This window comes from Carcharodon carcharias, chromosome 5, assembly GCF_017639515.1.
Source record: "Carcharodon carcharias isolate sCarCar2 chromosome 5, sCarCar2.pri, whole genome shotgun sequence".
NCBI lineage: Eukaryota > Metazoa > Chordata > Chondrichthyes > Lamniformes > Lamnidae > Carcharodon > Carcharodon carcharias.
In genome coordinates, this window is record NC_054471.1 from 77,861,272 (window position 1) to 77,882,985 (window position 21,714).

Consider the following 21,714-nt stretch of genomic DNA (forward strand, 5'->3'; position numbering starts at 1 on the left):
AGCCTGAGTGAGCCACATTGTGAGCCTGCTGATAATCTTAAATTGGTTGTTATAAATTATAATTTTCATTTGAAAAAACTTTAAATGATTTCAGGTCTTGTTTAAACGAGTGTTAAAAGGTGACATAATACCTGATCATTTGATTCGCATGAGTCCAGAGGAGTTGGCATCCAAGGAATTAGCTGCATGGAGACAAAGAGAGAATAGACATGTAAGATCTGTTTTGGTTGTTATTTATTTTTATGCATATTTCCTTTTTAGAAACTTTGTTCATTCATTTCTAAATTGCCTATCCTGTATTGTCCATTCACACAATGAAGGGGCATCAGTAAAAAGGTAGATATGGATGATTAATAATTGCACGGAATGTGTCCAGCCAATGTGAACCTGCTATTTATTGTTATTGCTACCTCTAAAATATGTATAATTATTTGAATATTATCTGCCTTTTTGAATCTTCTACTTTCAAATGAAAAATTATGCATTGAACAGGTTTTGAAAAAAGCAGTAAAAGTGATTCTGGACTTATAGTTTGAAGTTGCTAAGAGAGATTCATAGCACTGACGGGGCTTTTGAATACCAAGAGACATAAATAATGTAAAAGTAGGCAGGTTTTAAAATTTCAGTGGAGTGTAGAACTAGACGACACTATATATTTTGGGGGTTAACTTGATTGCATTGGGAAATTATGCAGAATGCTGTTTACGTCCTTAAACAAAAGAGAAAGTGCCTATGATAGGCTAAACTGACATAGTGGCACCAATTGGGCACCAATCCACCCATTGGGCAGAATTTTCTGCCTGTCGGGCGGGTGGGCCCGACCCTATCTCCGGCAGGCGAGGAGTCGATTCCTACCAGAGAAGCGGGCCCCGCCGCCATTATAAGTGGCCCGCCCAGTGTGACGTCCGCATGCACATGAAAGAGCGCACATCTCCCTGAGGCTAAGCGCTGCCTCAGGGAGATTGTTGACAGCTGTATAAACTTTAAAAATAGAAAAATAATAAAATCCTTAACATGTCCCCCTCATGTGACAATGTCACATGAGATGGGATATGTTAATAAATTTCACTGAAACTTTAATAAACTTTTTTAAACTCTACATGAAACCTCATCCCGCCGGTGGATGATATTTCATATTTTTTCAGAAGCCCACCGGGGCTCCTGGCCTGCCCACCAACCTTAAGGTTGGACGGGCAGAGCCTTTAATTGTTTTAATTATCCATTCAACGGCCTCAATTGGCCATTGACAGGTCGGAGGGCGGACAGCTGATCTCGCTGTGCCCCTGCCTTCCTGAAAATTTAAATGGGGCGGGATGACGTTGGGGGTTCCCCCCCCAACATCATCCCGCGTCATTTTGCCGTTGGCGAGCGGGCCCTGCCCCCTGCTCGCCGACGGCAAAATCCAGCCCATTTAGTTTAATGATTTACTTGCGGTGTTGCAATCGGAAAACGTAGGCCAGATTGTGAAAGGGGCATGTCTGTTAGACTTAATGCCTTTTCTGTTCCGTACTTTTGGTGTGCTGTAACTGGAATTGGAATTTTCATAAAATGCTCATTTATTGCAATGAAATTCATTTTGACAAAGAACAGATGGGCAGATTATGTATTCATAAGATTTCCTGCGCATTTTCATTGCAGTGTATCTGAAATATGTTTATTCTATCCACAGATGATTGAAATGATAGAAAAGGAACAAAGGGAGGTTGAAAGGCGGCCAATTACAAAAATAACGCACAAAGGCGAAATAGAAATTGAGAGTGAGACACCAATGAAAGAATCTGAGGTGGTAGTTACAGAGGTAAATAATAAATAATGAGATCAAATAAAATACTCTGTGAACTTTGTCAATATTTTCTCTAAAATCAGATTTAGTAAATGCCTTTTCTGTTAATGGATTATTTTTGAACTCATTTGCATGTGGCTATTGTGTTACCACCTAGTTTTGTGTTTCTAAAAGGCCTATGACATAGACTAATTCCAGGGTTTACAACAGGAAAACATGAAACTAAAAAAACATATCAGCCAGGAAAAAATATATAGATTTTATGAATTGGCAGTCCTTGCCTAGAGGTTTTTGCTGGTAATTTAGGCATGGAGGTCACCATGTCCTCTTGTCCATGCATTAAAATTAATGGATGGAAAACCGTGTGAAGCACATGAAGCTTACGTCATGGCACCATTTCATAAAATCTCTTCATTTAACAAGTGTTCATGATTTTTCATTTCCTTGTAAACTGATTTTTTATGCTCAATTTTTGACAAGAATTTTATGAAAATTTACCAACTGATTGTAGTAAGTTACTTGTTAGCTATATAGTAAGACAACAGCTAATTTGCTGCTACACAATTCCTCATGTACAACTGTCCTGTAACAATAATGAAATTAAAGATACTGTAAAATAAAAGTGGTTTTTATCTCTTGTAACTTTGACTCTTAACCCATAATTTGCTTGATGGTAATGCATCAAGACAATCCAATCAACAAATATGAAGAAACAGAACTAATTTACAAAACTAGTAATAGCGCAAAATTGACTTTACAGATACATTGTTGTAGTAGTCTCTTTAGAATGTAAAAGCAAAATACTGCGGATGCTAGAAATCTGAAATAAAAGCTGAAGAAGAGTCATACGGACTTGAAATGTCAATTTTGTTTCTTTCTCCACAGACGCTTTCAGACCTGCTGAGTTTTTCCAGCATTTTCTGTTTTTATCTCTCTAGAATGTAGTTTGTTTTAAATGAGGGGGAAATGATTTTTTATATCAATTCCTGGCTCTTAACGATTTTGAAGTTTTAACTTTCATCTCAGCCATTGAAACAAACAGCAGGATAAACAGAACAAGGTCTTGAATGTTTGGTGGTTTAAGATCTCACCCAAGGATAACATCTTTGACAATATCGCATCACTTCAATTGTGCGTTGGCGATCAGCCTAGATTATGAGATGCTGTAAATGTAGAATGATCAGCTGTATTACTGTCAGGTGTTATAAAGAGAACCCTTAACTTTGGTAGAAGAGTAAAATGAATTAGAAGCTGGCTGGCAACTCATGTTGTGTGTGATTTCTTAAACTGCATTATTGTTGTTCATGATCAGCATTTACTGTTGAAAGCATGAAGCATGTGATTTGATTATAAAGTGGCAAAACAATTTCAGGTGTTTTGTGAGGATAAAATGTGACAAAATAAGTTCATAACTAGATTTTGTTTCAATGATAAAGGCAAAAGCAATTTTTTCCCTTTGGACTGCTACTTTGTTCACAGGAATCTGTCCTATAGCTATTAGACAACAAACGAGGAGCGCTTGCATATTAAACAATCTCTCCCTTTCAATGTGTTTGAAAGATGTTTAACTATCAAATCACAAGCATCTTTTGCATTTATGAAACCATTTGAAGAAAATTGTGTACTTTCATTCTGAATTTAATCCAAGTGTATTAATTGACCATATATTCAAATAAACTAAACATTTTGTTGTTGAAGCTGTACTCTAGTGCAAAAAGGACTAAAGTAAGATCCATTTTCTCAACTAAAATGAAATGTTTCCCTTTTGAACTCTATTAGGAGGCTGATCTAAAAACTGTGGAGTCAAAGCCTGTAGTGGAGAAGCTGGAAGAGACTGAAGAAGAAACCGCAACAGATAGTACAGACGACACTACCTGTCAGCACAAAAAACACCTCTTTGACTTGAATTGTAAAATTTGCACAGGTAATGAAGGCGATGGTGTAGTGGTAATATTACTGGACCAGTAATCCAAAGAACCAGCGTAATGTGGGCATGAGTTCAAATCCCACCATGGCAGCTGATGGAATTTAAATTCAATTAATATAAAGCTAGTCTTAGCAATGGTGACCATGACAACAGTCACCAATTGTTGTAAAATCCCATCGGGTTCACTGATTTCCTTTAGGGAAGGAAATCTGTCATCCTTACATGGTCTGGCTTACATGTGATTCCAGACCCACAACAGTGTGGTTGACTCTTAACTACCCTCAGTTCAAGGGTAATCAGGGTTGGACATCAAATGCTGGTCTTGCCAATGATGTCTGAAGAAGGAATAAAGAAAGAAAGGATAAAGAAAAAATGTTTTAGCGGTATGTCTGGAAAAGACAAATTTATTTTTAAATGAATCATGGAATAGATAGATTAGAGCACAGGAGGAGGTCATTTGGACTGTCATGCCTGTGCCGGCTCTCTGTTAGAGCAACTCAGCTATTCCCACTCCTCAGCCCTTTCCCCGCAGCCCTGAAATGTTTTTCTCTTCAGCTTACCCAATTCCCTTTTGAAAACCATGATTGTATCTGCCTCCACCACACTATCAAGCAATGCACCCCAGATCCTAACCATTCGCTGCGCACAAAAGTTTTTCTTCATGTCACCATTGGTTCTTTGGCCAATCAACTTAAATCATTGTTCTTTAATTCTCGACTCTTCCACCAATGGGAACAGTTTCTCTCTTTCTTCTCTGTCTAGACCCCTCATGATTTTGAATACCTCCTTTCAAAGATCTCCTTTTAACCCTCCCTTTGAGGGATTTGTAATTTTGCAAAACTGGCATATATGAATGTAATATATTCAGAATATTATAGGAAAAGTTAAGCAGTTTTTATACCCAGCAATGCTTTCTGATTAGTGAAGTTTACTGTGAAGAAGAGTTTAGGAAATTTTAGGAACAAGCAAAAGTCATTAGGCCCAGTAAACCCATCATTTCTTTTCATAGTTAAACTCCAGCTACTCATGTTCTCACATAGAAATAGAAAGTTATTACAACACAGAAACTAACAATTTGATTAACGAATGAATATCGATATTCACCTCCTATATGAGGACATAATTTGAATTGCATATCCCTTAATCCATCTCTCTCCAGATTAAATGAAGGACATGAATTGTCACATCATAAGCAACCATCTTCAAGTTTGCAAATTATACCAGTTTGGCAGAATACATCACTCACCCTGAATAGAACCGACCCTGTTGTTGTCCCGCTGAAATCAACTAACTCATCCCCACATTGTATTTGAACCCTTTGCCACAGTGAATAATTTGCTTTGATCATTTTTATAAATTCTCTTCGTAATTTTGAAATTTGCAATTCCAGCCTCCCAAAAAGCATAAATTCCATAAGCTTCCTCATGACTTAAGTTCCTTATCTCCAGTATCATCATTACAGCACTGATGTCCTTCACACGATTAGATTATCAGAAAGGGATACATATTCTAGACACGCTCTTGACTATTTCTGTCTGCTGCAATAGCCTAAACTCTCCTATTTTGAGCTGTTATACTGCTAAACTGCGGCCAGAGTTGTTAACTGTGGCATGCATTCTTTCATTATAATTCCTTGAGTTCTTTCCTTGTCAACACATGGCTCTACTGTCCCATATAACATAGGCATCTTTTGATTACTTGCTCCAATACTAATTAGTTTACACTGATCCCCATTGCTGTATATTTGCCCAATAATTATTCCAGTTGTCTAAAGCTTACATATCTTCTGATTCTGGTTGCCCTGTTTCTCATTGTTTGCCCAGCCTTTTGCAATGATATAATTTGCAAACTTGAGTTTGTTTGCTTATGATATCTCAGTTCATGTCATTCATTATACATTAAAAATAACAAAGAACCAAAGTCCAGTCCTTGGTGTAGTTGACTTTAACTTCATTCCACCCTGAGAAATTTCAATTGGTAGCTACTGTCTGTTTTCTAACCTTAATCCAATTTTATATTCATTGAAAACAGGGAATATGTGATGTTTTCAGTGAGACAGATTAGTAGAAATAGGAAAGTTAGCAAGGGAAGAAATGTTATTTGGGCTTATTTTTCATCTGAACTTCTATTGGCTTCAAGAAAGCAACTCAAGTCAACATTATTATGAATAATTACCTGAAACTATTAAACTTAATTAATTATACTTCAATAACAAATACATTTTGTGGCATTTTAGATTATGCATCAGCGATGGCTTCCAGGTCCCAGCTCTGCGCTGACTTGAGAACCTGTTGCATCACAAATTTTAATCACAGAGAGCTTAATTGGCCCAGACTTGCGTTCACTGCCCGCACAATTAGTGGCGGCAGATGTGGGAAGGAGGTGGGCCTGATGCAACAACAGACCTGAATTAAAGGGCAGGTGGCAGACGTTGCTGAGGCTGCCGTTCATCCAAATATATGAATTATTTTATAGGTTTTTACAAAACTAGATTAAACATTTATTATCAAGAAAAATGATTTTTAAGCACATACATATGTCTACAAATTGCTACTATAATAACTCCTAAATCCCCTGCTTAATCTGAGGCCTAGTTACACCTCCATTGCAACAGTAAGACATATAGATTTTAAAAGACCCAGGCGAACAAACACGATACCTTGAACAATCCAATTCAAAGTGAGTTTCCATCAACTTCAGTTCTTTGTAGACAGCAGCTTGAGGCATAGATGCTGAAGGCTTTCCAGATCTTAAAATGCCTGCCTTTACACACGGCCTTCTCTCCTTTAAGCATATTTTCCGCTTTGAATGCAAATTCCCATTGTTTCACTATGTATTTGGATTCTACCTCCCTGATCATAAAATATTTTCATAGTACCAATTTTACCAGTAATCTTTGGGGAAAATAAACACACTGGCCTGAACTTTTCAGTTGATGTGTGGGGTTGGGGCTGACATGTCAGCGCGTGAAATGACACGTGATGTCATCAGGCGTGTGTCCTGATTGTCATCGTGTCATCACGTGACGTTTCGTTTGGCGGGCACGGGCCGGAGTCGGCTACATACCCGTCGATAGCTGATAGGCCTATTAAGGCCATTAATTAATTAATTAATGTCGTTGTAGATGCTGCCCATCCAACCTTAGTGTTGACGGGCAGGCGAAAAGGCCAAGCGGCCTTCATGTTTTTTAGGAAAGCTCATCCATGAGTGGGATGAGGCTTCCTAAAGCATTTACTACTTAAATAAAAAAAATTTCTGAAATATAAAACATGTCCCATCTCATGTGACACAGTCACAAGAGGACATGTTTAATTACATTTTCAAACCATTTATTTATTTATTTCAAAAGTGCATCAATCTCCCTGAGGCAGCACCGTGCCTTGGGAGATTGAAGCGCTCTTTCACGCTAGCCCCGACTCTCCCTCCTCCCACTGCCCGCACAGGTAGTGCTGAGTGCTATGGCTTGCATCTTATGCTGGGTGAGCCTTAATTGGCCTGCCTGCGTAAAGTGGCGGCATGGAGCCAATCGTGGGCGGTGGTCGGCTCCGCGACTGCCCTTGCCCGCATCTGCCGAGCTTGCCTGACGCAGCAAAAATTCAGGCCACTCTTTCTTAACTTCTGCTGGCTAGGTGTCACACTTCACCCTTCCTTTGAAAACCATCCGGTCTGGTTTATTTAAAAATACAAATGCTCTTTTACACCATACATTCTAAACTTCCTCCATGTTTACCTTAACGTTTACACCCTAGTTCATGTTCTAATACATCAAAGCCTTCAGACCAGCTGCCTTTAATCTAATTAAGTCTCTCTCTCACACACACACACACACACACACACACACACACACACACACACATTGACACAGTTACCACTATTTTACAATAAGTTCCAATAACATTATTATATCTTCCTGACAGTTGGTCCCCTCCAGTGATCAAGGGCACCATGAAAGGGGCAATGGAGGTGACAGATGAAGGGTTCACCCCTCACGGTACACCGTCGTTACCATCCTTTTCCAAACTCTGTTGAACAAAGTATCTGTGGAGTCATGCCCTGTGACAGACTGCAGGGTTGCCGGTGCAGCAGCTTTTGGAGGTTGCTCCACAGCACAGACGACCGCTACAAGTATCTCTTAGCACGAAAAAGCAGCTTGCCTTCACCTCATTTCCAGCCACAGGGGAGCCCCTAGTAGGAGTGACCATCATCGTGGCTTTCACATTGGCAATATCAATTTGTGGGTGACTTGGGTGGTTATGTTGTAAATAATAGTTAACTGTTAAGCAATAAAGCACTGGGATGGTTGTTGCGCTAAGGCCAACTTGTTTCCATTTCATGATGGCGAAGCACAGGAAAAAGGGAAACAGAGATTGACAAAGGAGTGTGCTAATGAAGATTGTGTTAGGTGCAGACTCTGGAGCCTTCCTGCCTCTGATTCCTCACCCCTACAGCCCTACTGCCCTTGGGTCTACCTCAGCTCTGGCAGATGCTGCTTGTTGAAGGTTGAACCAAGCTCAGAGAAGCTAAATCCCATTTCCTCTTGGTTGCATTGGATTATGGAGTCTGACTGAAACCCCCAACACCCCCATCACCTCACAAAACCACTTGTCAGTAAAGATGTTAAGGATATTAATTATCACTGATCACAGTTGCTTGCCTGTGAATGAGGGCCACCTCTCAGCCTTCCTACCTCAATCTTGCTTCTGTCCCACTGCCCTTGATCACTGCTTGCTATGTCACTGCCTCCTCCACCCCAATGACATTGAGTTGAACCAAAATCCAGGTTTGGCCCTTACAGGAGCTACCAACGAGCTTGTTGATAATCTTAATTGGCCAATTACACAGAGGGGCAGGTTGCCTCTTCTGGCGCCCATTGACACCATTTAAAATCAAAGTGTTTTGGTTTTGCTTTGGGAAACTAGTAAGCATACCTGATGTGTTGGTTTAAGTGACCATCCGCCTCCCCACGCCCCTCCCCCCGTACTCAGTGATGATTCGAAACCCAGTGCTACCTGTCAGCTCCACCATTCAATAAGATTATGACTCATCTGATGGTTTGCTTTAATTCCACTTGCCTGCCTGCTCCCCCCTGTAACCCTTGACTCCCTTCTAGATTAAATCTCTGTCTAACTCAATCCTGAATGTATTCAATGACACAGCCACCACTCTTCTTTCGGCTAATGAATTCCAAAGAATTCTGAGAGAAGAAATCCCTACTCATCTTTGTATCAAATGGGATATGCCTGATTTTGAAACTATGCCCCTTAGTTTTAGATTCCCTCAAGAGGGGAGACATTCTCTCAGCATCTATCCTGCCAAGATAATGATACTTAACATTTATACCTATCAATAATAACAATGAGCTCCTTCTAGTTACACATGAACAGCCTTGGTTGACTGTCAGAGCCAATAATATATATCCTGGCAATCAAGCTAGCTTTGTGTTGATTCGTCCTAGTTACTGGGAGTGTTGAAATAAGTTAAGTTTCTAGAAAGGCAGAAGTATGCTCTGAAATCTGCTGCTGTTTTGGCTATTTTGAACAGTTCATGTTGGCATATGCACTGTTTGCCATGAGATAAGTGAGAAAACATGAGGGTGGGGTAGATTCAGAATCATAGAAATTATAGCACATTTGGGAGCCATTGATCATGTGACCCATTGTGCATATGTAGCGATGTGTCTAGTGGCACAAGGAATTTAATTGTAATTCTCCAACACAAATCTGACTGATATTGCATCTTATACCATACATTAGTGCTCGTTAAAATAAACAACCCCTTGACTGAGCCATTCACTTCCTGTTGGGGTGGTTCAGAATGATTGGAAAGTGGGATAGTAAGCAGCAACATAGCAGAATTACTGTTTCACTACAGTTCAAGCTGCTTAAAGTGGTCTTACCTGTGAACCAACTGGACAAATTGGGAGTAACAGGTTGTAGATGTGATCTGAAGGTCTACAGTAGTAGACATAGTACAGAAAGATTTAAGAGTTGATCCTGGATGGGAAGAAAGGGTGAGGTTGCTCAGTTCATGGAGGACTAGAGAAAATTGATTGCATATGGGCGATTAAATTTGTTAACCTGTTGAACATTTGTTAGTTTTGTACAGCTGAAACTTTCTAATGTTTTTTGGTTTGGTAGATGCAATTTGTGTGTTTTATTTGATTTGGATGAACCAAGTTGCCTGTTAGTTGATGACATGGTGCCCATATTGTACTATATTTGATTTGTATTTTTTTCTCTACTTGTCATTCTTCAATTTAACTCACGAAGGTTACATGAAAAATTCATTGCGATATGGGTTTTTTGAATAGATGAATCATTTTACATTGCCAACAAATAGTTCTTTTAAGGTACCTAAAATTTTAATGTTTTGTCAGGAACTTAAGTTTCGTTCTCAGGTGAAAAGAGAACATTATAAACTCTTCCGAGAAATAAGCCTGCCATGCACCATTCAGTTCATTTGAGCTGAAGCTACATACAGCTCACCACTGAAGAAACCAATGAAAGTTGCATTTACATTGAGCATTTTATTTGTTTTCTGACTGCTAATTAATTTCAATCATGTTAAGTAACAGGGCAAAAAAGATTTCCAAAGACTACAAGACCATCAATACTAATGTGAGGTGCTGAAATATTATTAAACAAGCTTGTGCGTTCTGTGTATCTGACCTTGCATGTTCCTTTATTTAGTGATTACTTGTAACAATACTATGAATTGTGATGGGATTCCTTGTAATATAATTTTATTTTCAGGTCGAATGGCACCACCCGCTGAAGAACTGCCTCTGCCAAAAGCCAAAGTGGCAACAAGTGTGCTGAGACGCCAATCAGATGTTGATGCTGAAATGGCCTTTTTGGCAGATGCTCTTTCCTCTGCTTCCAGCATTTTGTCCTTTGATGCAACAATGGGAGAGAGACCTGAATCACCACAGCCAACAACCTCTTCTGTGACAAGGTGGGGATAATTATTTGAGATTGCACTGTAGTATTCTCGATATATGTATAGTTGTTGTTCACAAAAGCATATCACGACATAATGTGAGAAAATGTAATTTGATCTTTGTTGTATAATGTAGAAATATTCCTAATTTCAATAAGTTTATTTTCTTAAATTCAGGTCAGATACGTATGATATTGCAGAAGATGAATCAAGGTTCCTGGCTCGACTGGATTCTCTCTGGAAGGGATTTATCAACATGCCTAGTGTGGCAAAGTTTGTTACCAAAGCCTATCCAGTCTCTGGCTCAGCAGATCATCTAACAGAGGTACCCATTTTGTGTCCATTTTAATTTTACAAGTACAGTCAAGTTTTTTTATTGTAATATGTACTTTTTCATTGCTGTAGCTGTGTAAACTTGTTGCAACAGAAATACAGCTCAGAAACCAGTCCATTGTTTCGGCTAGCTTGATGTAGTCTAATACAGATGGTTCTAGTTTTTGCTATCATCAAATGGAAACAATTGTTATGTTACTCTTTCGTTGATATGATGAAGCAACTTGTATTTATACTGTCATTACAGAAATATAGTCATTGTATTTTTCATCAATTTTCTCTCATCAGAAGGTGTTGACATTTTGCTGGAACGCAGTTGAATGCCAGTTGTTTTAAAGTACCTCCCTCATATGGCCATTATTCATATGTGAGTTTCGGTGGTGAGGCTATTTGCAGGGGATAGAGGTCATTGCAGCTAAGCCAGGTCCACTTGGTCCCTATCTTGTGAAGCTGAATCCCAGCAAGGTGTCAACACCGTTGAGGGTGGGCAGGGGTAAAAATTACAGGAAAATAATCTCATCACGTAGAAGCCAGTTTGGCAAAGGTTTTCAATATCTTAAGCATTGCTTAATATTTCAAAAAGATAAATAATTTAAAATATTACTTTTGCAGTTGTTTGTTTGATTTCAGGACATAATTGGGACTGCAGTAGATTGATGACATTGATCAGTGGGACATCAGCACCTCAGTGTGTGATTTAGTTATCAGCTTATTGATTTTACGCTATTGATTATGTTAATGTGCACAGTTCACTGGGGTGGAAGTGTGTGAAGAACTTATCCCCCTTACAATTATCCCTCTCCTCTGCTTCCCCACTACATAGTTCCCAGTATCAATCATTCACATTCATTAAGCAAAGTATTAAGCAAATATCAGGTGCTCCTTCATAAATAAGTAAGGGAAATCTTATTGTTTTTACATTGTTTGTAGTGCATTCACATTGGTAAAGAACAGGGAAAAAGGCAGCTGTGTTTTTTAGCCATGTGAGGTGCATGGTGTTGGAAAGCCCGTGAGAAAAAGAAAAATTGAGAAATAAAGTAACCATGTCAATGCTCATGTTTATCCCCATTGCTAGTTTAAAATCTAGCTCATTTGTCAGTTGCTGGGGCTTTCCCAATGGGAGGAGGAAGTTGTAACTAAGTTATGATCATAACCTTCTTGATAAGGAATGCTATTATCAGTAACCTGAGAACTCATCTCCTGGTTGCACCAGTGATTGATGAATATTATGACCATTGAAAAAGGGGAATGCTGCAGGAGAGAAAAGGAATTGCAGGAGCAGGAGAATTAATAAGCTTGAAAATTGCGCGTTGCTTTATAAATTGTTTAATTAATGCACTATCACATTTCCCCCTCCCCCCACCCAAAGGATTTGCCAGATACTATTCAAGTAGGAGGTAGGATTCCTCCTCAGATGGTTTGGGATTATGTGGACAAGATAAAAGCTTCAGGAACTAAGGTATGCTTTGAAAATGGACTTGAATATAGAGATCCAAAATGTGATTGATTAAAATGTTAAATTGTACGGGTTCATGGATTCTTCTGTTAACAGAGTATCAATGTCTCCTATTACAGTTTGCTAGCAATATCAGGAATTAGAAGGGCAGATTTATGAATAAGTGCGTAGTATCTGGAATTTGGAAAAGGAAGAGGATTTTCCATCCATTAATTTTATTAGATGACAAATTGCATGGGATAAAAAGGCTTCCCAATATTCACTTTCATTACACAGTGTGAGGAGCACCGCAAGGATGAGAAATGTTCTCCATTTGGCAGAATTCTGGCTTTTGGCTCACGAAAATCACCATTTTAATTTTTTATCTGAGCTCTGCCTGGCCCCAGGGGAGCTGTCACTCAGACCCTCTCTCTTTAATCCACTGCCAATATTGACTTGGCTTTGACTCACTTTGTGCGATTGGGAGATGTAGAGGCCATTCCTCCAGTAGCTTCTGCTTCCATGTGCAGCCTGTTTGAGTCATTGACACTGGCACAGGATGGTGACTCTACCCCGACCCAACTGAGTCCCCAGCTCGGTTTCAAGCTATGGCCCTGAGGGGAGGGACAGAGATTCCAGACGGGCGTAGTTTTAGCCACATCCTTGGCAGCAGCCTATGGCTTGGCCTACTCAGGACCCCGGTGCTACCCAAACACCCAGTGATGGAAGAAGCTGCACTCCCTGGCCCACCAGGGCCTGAGCGCCAGGGCCCAAGCTCCTATCCTCTGGGAAGGCAGCTCCCTCTTCCCTGACAATGAGGATCTAAGTGATGCCAGCTGAGGAGGAGCCACAGCTGCTCGCTGACAGCAAGGGCAGCAGCAGCAATGAGCAGCCGAATCCAGGCAAGGTGGAGGAATCCTAGGGTGGTGAAAGAGGAGGGAATGAGTGAGTGGATCAGGGTGGGGAGGGAAGGGCTAAATGAGTGGGTCTGGTTGGGGAGTGGCAAAAGCTGAGTGAGTAGGGGGTGGGAAGGGAGGGAGGGAAATGTTGAGTGAGTTTGGGGAAGGAGGGCATGAGTGATTGAGGAGGAACGGGTTTGGGAATAGGGGCTGTTGGGTGAGTGTGGGGATGGGGTGTTGGGGAAAGGGGCTGTTGACTGTGTGTGTGTGGGCTGGCAGGTTGGAAAAAGGGGTATGTGTGTGTGTGTGTGTGTGTGTGTGTGGTGGGGGGGAAGATGAGCTGACTACAGTGTGTGCATGGGGAAGAGGCAAGAGCCTTCTGTCACCAGGGGATTTGGAAAGCTTGGCTGAAACCTACTTGAGTACACAAAATAACATTTTTACTAAGTACTTTAAAAACACAGATTTTCATACTGACATGATGTATTAATATATGTTGATCTATATATACTGAATATCACTGTGTTGCTTTATTGCTGTATTGTTTCTGCTAATGTCTGGGGTCACCTTAATTTTCAAAAATACCTTTATTTATTTTTATATATATATATATATATTTGTTTGTGAGATGTGGGCACTGCTGGCAAGTCCAGCCTTTGTTGCCCAACCTTAATTTCCCTTGAGAAGATCATGGTGAATTAAAATGGGGTCATATTGTGAAGCAATGCCGTAGTCCTTTGCTTCACTTTGCTTGTACATAATTCAGCAAGGTCATGTTTTGTTGTTAGTATGGACTTCATCCTCTATTACATGCACTAACTGCATTGAATACTGAGTTCACTCTGGTGATCTTATACAAATGCATTGGTCCACAGTCTTGATGTTAATAAAAAATAAACAAATATTTCTACCTGCTTGAGGCCCAATAATTCTACCCATTTATAGTGGCCCAGACACATTTGCATTTCATTACAGATCATAAAAACTGCTGTAATTGCATGATTTCTTGTCACAAAAAATTTCAGACCTTTTAGTCATCAGCCACTGATTTTTAGACTTTATTGTCTTTGACACTGTCATCTTATTGCAATGGAACTCTCCTTTCCATTTTCACTTTGCAAGCTGAATGCCTATATAGGATAATTGAGAGGTGGTGTTAAATTACAAGACAGCATTGAGGCTAGTCATTAATCATGGAAGTGAAGCAAGAGCAGTTTAAGAATACAAACAGAACCCAGCAACTTGCATTACAGTTTTAAAATTAGCACTGTTTATTGATTCCTATAAATTCCAAGGTGGTTAGGTTAAACCTGTAACTGCATAACTATTTTTGGCTGTAGTGACCTGAAGACATGTGGCATAATATGAGAAAGGACTGTAATATTGCAAGCTGTCACCATGTGCAAATTACTAGTAAATTAATTATTCCATATATACTTTAATATATTATACAGATTAGATTAACTGGCTTCTAGAATTAAATTTAAAAAAGGGTGAAATGATGGTGACACAGTAGCACAATGCATTGGTGTTCCATGAAGAGATGTAGGATGTGATTTTTGGATAGAACTTCTCAGTGGAAATAAATGGGAGCTAGATGCCTCTTCAGATTGAGAAAATTGGAAACAGACATTCAAACCTGCTCCTGTGCATCTCCCAGTGACTACTGTGGAGCATCAGAGGCAGAGAATTGGCTGTAAATCAGTAGTTCATCCTTTTCCTCGGAAATCTTAAACAGTACGAGGCGAACTTAAGGTGAAATAAAATGCATCAGAACTGTGGACTAAAACAACCAAAACTAAATTCCAAATTAAATAACATAAGATCACGTTAAACACCTAGGTGTTATGCTCCTGTTAGGGACTGCTAACATTTAAAAAGAAATCCAAATACCTCATTTTAATAGGACAACGCCATAAGATTTTAGTTTTTTTAACAAAACAAACTTCATTGTATGTAAAAGACTTAAAACAAAACAAACATGATTAGCTTAACAATATGGATTATAACTACGTATGCTACGCACTCAAGTTTACTTCCTACTTCCCCCAAGAATTCTTTTATAAGACTCATCAATCTTAAAGTTATTTACTTCTGGAGGGACCACCCGTAAGTATGCTGCATTCCTCTGGAGAATTCTCCTCAGTTCCAGTTATTCTCAGAGGTAAAAATTTCATGAGGTGGAGGCCTCAGTCCTTTGTACTGGTTACTTCTCTAGTATTTCCAAGCTAATCTGCTAGTTACTTTATTTTACAGTAAGACACTGTGAGGCCTACTGTAGATTCTCCCACCAGCTTCAAACTAGGCAGCCTTCCAGCTTCTGTTCCTCACAAGATTCAAACTAAGATTAAGGCTCACCCACCTTCCACGTGGTCAATAATGAAGTTAGTGTTTTACCCTGCTTTTAGTGCAGGTCTGTCTAACTGTTATTTATTAGGCTATCATCTCTCAGTGAGCTGCAAACCACACGAGGTCCAAACTGCAACAAAAATCCCTCCCACCAAGCACCCAGATAAATTGAAACCAACAAGCCTTCCTAAGTTCCACCCATCTCCATGACAACATAGCTTGCTCTGGGCCTGCTCAAAACCAATCTTTAAGCTATTTATCCCTCATTTACAATTGCTCCAGCTAAGTAAGCAACCTGCTGTTTTATAGCTCTATCTCTTCTATTCTGACTTTATTAAACAAACATGGGTAATGTTCTTAACTGCTTTTTCTTTAGGCATTCAGAGCCCAGAATTTTTATTACTTTACTTTCATAACGCAAATCTTCCCAGAATTAAACATTATCTCTAAAATACTAATATGAACAATGAACTAGATGTTCACAAACTGAGGAAGAAAAGGTTGCGGAAGGGATCGGTGGTTTTCTTAGAGGTTGTGACAGTAAAGTTCTGGCTGTGTATACAGAAACAGGGTGAGAATTATCCCTAACTCACTGTTAAGGAGAGAGTTCCAGGATTTTGACCCAGCGACAGTGAAGGAATGGCGATATATTTCCGAGTCAGGATGGTGAGTGACTTGGAGGAGATTTCCTGACCCGATCTTTGCCGACTTTCTGTCCACAGTTCACTTCAGGCAGACAGGATGTGTCTCATAGACCCAGTACTTTATGATGCTGTGGTAGAGGAGGAGAGGAACCCGCTGAGGACAGCCCAGAGCCAAATGCAGCAACAACCAGGACAACAAGAAGCGGCAGCAGAGAGCCAGGCAGCTTAGGATGCTGACAGCCAGGGACAGAGCGATGCTGAGCAATGACACATAACTGAACACACATAGTAACTACCTGCAGGTGTCAGAGAAGCAGTGTCAAAGACGTCTGAGGATGTCACAACAGTCAGTTACTGACCTATGTCAGCTCCTGCAAGAAGACCTACAGTCCCATGGAACGGGAGGCAGCCTTATGCCAGTGGCCTTAAAAGACACGATGGCCTTGAATTTCTGTGCCACTGGGTTGTAGTTCCGGGTTTGAAAAGGCTGATGATTTTGTGAGATTCATCACAGGCGCTGAAAGCCAGGCAGCTAGATATGTTGGATTCGGCTACAAGTGCACAAGTTGGATTCCCACAAGTACAAGGAGCAATTGATTGCACACATGTGGCACTGAGAGCTCCCTGGGAATTGCCAGCAGCATTCATAAACCGAAAGGGATTTCACTGTCTCAATGTGCAGCTGGTTAGTGACCACCGAAAACGAACCCTGCAAACAACAGTTTGCTTCTCTTATGCAACTGCAGGAATGGCTTCTAGAGGACAGGGACTATCCTCAGAAAACCTGGCTCATGACACCTGTGCGGAGGAGAAGTACAGTGCCTCCCATGCTTCAATAAGGGTAACAATAGAACAAACCATTGGACTGCAAAAGATGAGGTTCTGCTGCCTGGACCGTTCAGGTGGAGCACTGCAGTAGGTGTCAGAGTCTCTTGTGTCTGCTGTGCCCTAAACAACCTCGTGCAGCAGAAAGGTGAGGAATTGATTATTGCCTGACAACACTGGAGAAATATCTACATGAGCTTAGAGGCAGTTCAGTGGGAAACAGCAGAGTAAGCAACTTTAAATCTGCCTCAAAGTGCTATTATACTACCTGACCCCCTGAAAACCATGCTTACTAGTTGAATACATTAACTGGTATAATCGTTCCTTGTAGCCTGTCTCTACAGGGTGATTATCAGACCAGCCTGAAGTTGACATGGAAAGTACCATCCATCCTGTTTAATGTCATAAAAGCCTCTACATTAAATCTTTGTCTATTAATTTATAGCTCTCTGTAGAGATAGGTATTAATGTTGGGCGAGTGGGCTCCCTCCCTGTGTTGGATATTGCAAGTTTAAAAAATATTATTTTTGTTTCTAATGGATTGTATATGTTTCATTTTATCAAAATAAAAATGTTATAATGACTACAACCACAATACTTTCTTTTATAAATTTCTCTCATGGCTTTACCTGAAGAAATTTTTGGAAACACACAGCCTCTTTAGTCAGAGGTTAACTTCTTTTTCTCTCAGACCATTCATGAATATGTAGGAAGAATAGCTACATTAAACTCATAAACTAAATATAACCAAGAATTTGCATATGGGGCCACCACCAATTTTAATGCTAACAGGCATTTCCGAGTGAATAAATGTTGGGATTTTCCCAAACACTTGGGTTTGCTAATTACAGTGAGACTCAGTGAATTGTACATTGAGAATTTACATTTGGTCTCACCATCACTTTCATGTGCTGGGAGGTAAATAACTTGCCTTCTGTCAGCAAGGAGTGGTGGCAGTCAGAAGCAGTTAAGTATTATGAAGTAATTATTCCTTTGAACTCAGTTTTCACATAGTTGGTGGGAGCAGTTAAATATGAGTATGTGTGCTGAAAGACAAAGGCTTCACTTGTGTAGGTAAGAACCAAGGACAATAAGTGTAGTAAGCATCAGTATCAAACTGAAAAAAAAAATTACAAGGAACAGTGGAAATCCAGCAGACCAGGAAAACTATATTCAGCAACAAAGTGTTATAAATATTTAACAAATGGGTGCAAAACAGAATATGAACAGGAAAAATTGGAAGGGACATGAAAGCTAACAGTAAAAAGAAACCAAGTATTAAGGTAGAATGTGGGCTCATTAAAAACAGATGCGGGGGAACTATAATGGATAATGAGGAAATGACAAGGCTTTTTATATGAGTTTGTATCCACTTTGACAGTATATGAAGCGGATGAAATAACAGCGGTACAAAGGAAGCTAAAATAATTAATGAGAAGGAACCTAATGGAATTATTACAAGTTTTTTAAAAAAATGATAATGAAGAAAATAATGGGACTGAATGTGGACAAATCTCCAGGACCTCATGGTTACCATTCCAGTGTTTTAAACAAAATAGGCAAGGAAGTTTCATGTGTTTCATTCATAATATTCAAAACCTCTTTAGATTCAACAATTGTGCATCTGGATTGGAAAACTGCAATTATCACTATTATTTAGGGTAAACACCAGGTAGCTACAGCTCCATCAATTTTGGGAAGGTATTAGATAGATTTGTGAAGGATGGGGCACATCTGACCAATTGAGTTGAATTTTTTGAGGAAGTCACTAACATGGTGGACGGCGGGGGGTGGCATGGTTAGTTGTCTATGAATTCTGTATTTATGGGCTTTCAGAACAGATTCCATAAGGTTCCGCAAAAGAGCTTATTAGCTAAAATGAAAGCAACATGGAGGTATCTTTGTGATATGGGTTAGTAATTGGTTGGGAGCAGGGCCCAGGGGCTAGTGGGGGCCGGGCTCAGTGCTGTAAATTGAGTTCTCGTCGTTGCCCAGACTGAACAGCCAGAGCTTCAGACCTCAAAGACCAGCTTGAAAAAAAAAATTGGAACTGTCAGTCTGACTGGCAGTTGCCGTGTTGCTGCTTCTGACCTTCAGGCAGCTTCTGATTTTTTTTAAGCCAGTCAACCATGAAGCTGCCTGAATGTTGAACTGTTGCAGAACAGTGATTGGAGGAGGAGCAGCAGGTACGGGAAAGACAGTACTGATCCTCCAATCACAGATTCTGCTTCTCCCACATGTGCACTGGCCTCAAATTCTTCTGATAACCTTCAGTGAGTATAGGTTATTCATTTTTTAAAAATTCAATTACTCTGGGATTTATGCATTCAGTTCATGGGAAAAAAAGAAAACAAGAGTGATCAGGAAAGGATGATGTGCTTTTAGAAATGGTAAGGGGACAGGGGAATTGAGGGGTGGGTGTGTGGAGAGAGAGAAGTGGGGGGGAGGGAGAGTTGGAAATAAAGCCTCTGTCTATAATCACATTGACCATGGCAAGCTAGAGGTGGACAAAGGCGAATTTGGAAATATGTGCAGGGAACATGAGGCAAAGCAGCAAAGATCTCTTGGGCTCCCAGGTTGTGCAGGTATCCTTTTGGGGGGAGGGTTGTTAAAACAGCTGGAATCAAAACTGGTCTGTTTAAGGTTTCAATGGAAACAGGGAATCAGATAAGTAATTCTGTTTTTGAACTTAAAAATACATTAAAATAAAACTAATATTCTTGAGGGATTAGCACCAGGGAAATCCGCAGTACAGCATTTCTGTTGGCATTAGTAATTGTTTGTGCAGCTATTACAAATCATTAAAGTTTTCAGCAGCATCAAATTCAGAGGCCTAAAAGGTAAAGAGATTTTACTGTGCTCTTTTTAGCTAAGATTTATGTAAAGAAAAACAAAGGCACAAAGTCGATCTGTACACAATAGATATATTAAATATAACAACTCTGCGTCATTTCAAATGGCCTCTTTTTTTTAAGTTGCAGACCTTTAATCTGGCCACTTTTTGCAACTCCTAACATTTACAAAAGCTTTTGCTGTACAATATTAGAATATTAATTTATTTGGGAAATTTAAAATAATGCACTCTGCAACAACAAAATGAATATTGCTGTATTAATAATGGTATCCATTAGAAAGCACCAATTCTTTTAATTGCTTTTAATCCTTTCGGCTTTTCTTACAAGCCATTTATAACAGTATTGAACAAGGGATATACTTGTTTCTTAGAACTTTGAATCTATAGAAAAGCCACACACATTTATTGCTATTTGTATTTATAATCCAATCTTCAACCCACAGTAAAGGCTTGAGGTCCTCAGCTCAGTGGTAGACAGAGCGCTTTCTTTCTGGGGAAGCAAACCTGTCAGTGAAGAAGGCACACAGCACATTCAGGAGATCTTACAGAATACTGGGATCCCAGTTAATCTGAGAGGCAGATTTATTCATTTTGATCAAAGTAAAACTGCATCTCTAGCCTAGCAAAGCTCACTTTGGACACACATGGGGGTGAGTGTGGACTTGGTCGGGGCTGCAAAACAGGAGGAATTTTTTTAACTTCCCATTATACCACATACCTGATATACCTGAAATAAGTGGGACTGACTAAGAAGCGGAGTGTATAACAGGTGACTGAAACCAACCCTCTCCATACTCTGCAAACTCTTCTCTCACCATTTGTACCGAGAGCAGTCCCCACCCTGGGGACCTGTGGAGAACACCTCGTAGAAAAGTACAATACTGTGAAATATTGCAATTACAAAACTAAACAGGCAAATAAGTAAGTTGTCAAAAACTACTTCTACTGGGATTATTATTATTATGATTATTTGTTTCGTCTGAAGGTTGAGAAACTGTAGCTCTAGATGGAAGGAAATTAAATTCAGAAACTCCACCACTCCATCAGCTGTTACGACGTTTCTGTTCAGGTGCCAGGTGTTTACTTTGAACTTGCAACCTTTCACCATATCAATGATCTCTTTTAATAGTGTTGCTGTGAGGAATTATAACAACACCCAGTGCCCTTGTAACCTGATGTAGTTCAAATCATGGAAAAAGTTGTGCACTGCACAAAATAGATCCATCTGCTTCTATCGAGTGGAGGTTGAGGCTTCTGTTTGCTGACATGATCTGCTGGATATACACAAGTTCTTCCTTTTATTCTTCTTTTTCTGGTGGTTTGCTTGCCAAGCTGGTTTTCCAGTAGCTCTGCGTGGTGTGCTGCCTGTTCCTCTCTCCCTCATGCTGATTGACTTGTTTAGGTATTCTAGCAATGCTTTTCATTTTATGTATGAAAAAGAAACAAACAAGTTATAATGTATGAAGAGATCTGCAGGTGTGTTTGTACTGCTCAGGGCTTTCTTTTGAAGCTCTAATGTTATCTTCCCTCAAAGTTTCTGAGACCTGTTGAATGCAATCTACTAGGAAACTTGATAAGGCAAGACTGTACATTCAGTGCTCAAGTTAGACTTTGCTCCAGCACCTCCAAACACCAGTTCCCTCTCTCCCAATTTTGCCACTTTTCCAGAAACAGAACCTATGATTAGCAAGGGCGGGGAAGAGGGAACCTGTGATTGCAGGAGCAG

The 21,714-nt window shown here is 39.9% G+C and overlaps 1 protein-coding gene across 1 annotated transcript in view; it reads left to right on the plus strand.

Annotated features, from left to right (window-relative positions):
* phf3 (PHD finger protein 3) overlaps positions 1 to 21,714 on the plus strand; it is a 133,952-nt gene that overhangs the window by 100,440 nt on the left and 11,798 nt on the right. Inside the window, exons 9-14 of the mRNA XM_041187764.1 lie at positions 95 to 211; positions 1,670 to 1,798; positions 3,563 to 3,707; positions 10,463 to 10,664; positions 10,827 to 10,974; positions 12,352 to 12,441. Of these exons, the coding sequence (XP_041043698.1) occupies positions 95 to 211; positions 1,670 to 1,798; positions 3,563 to 3,707; positions 10,463 to 10,664; positions 10,827 to 10,974; positions 12,352 to 12,441 (831 nt within the window). The remainder of the gene's footprint in view (positions 1 to 94; positions 212 to 1,669; positions 1,799 to 3,562; positions 3,708 to 10,462; positions 10,665 to 10,826; positions 10,975 to 12,351; positions 12,442 to 21,714) is intronic.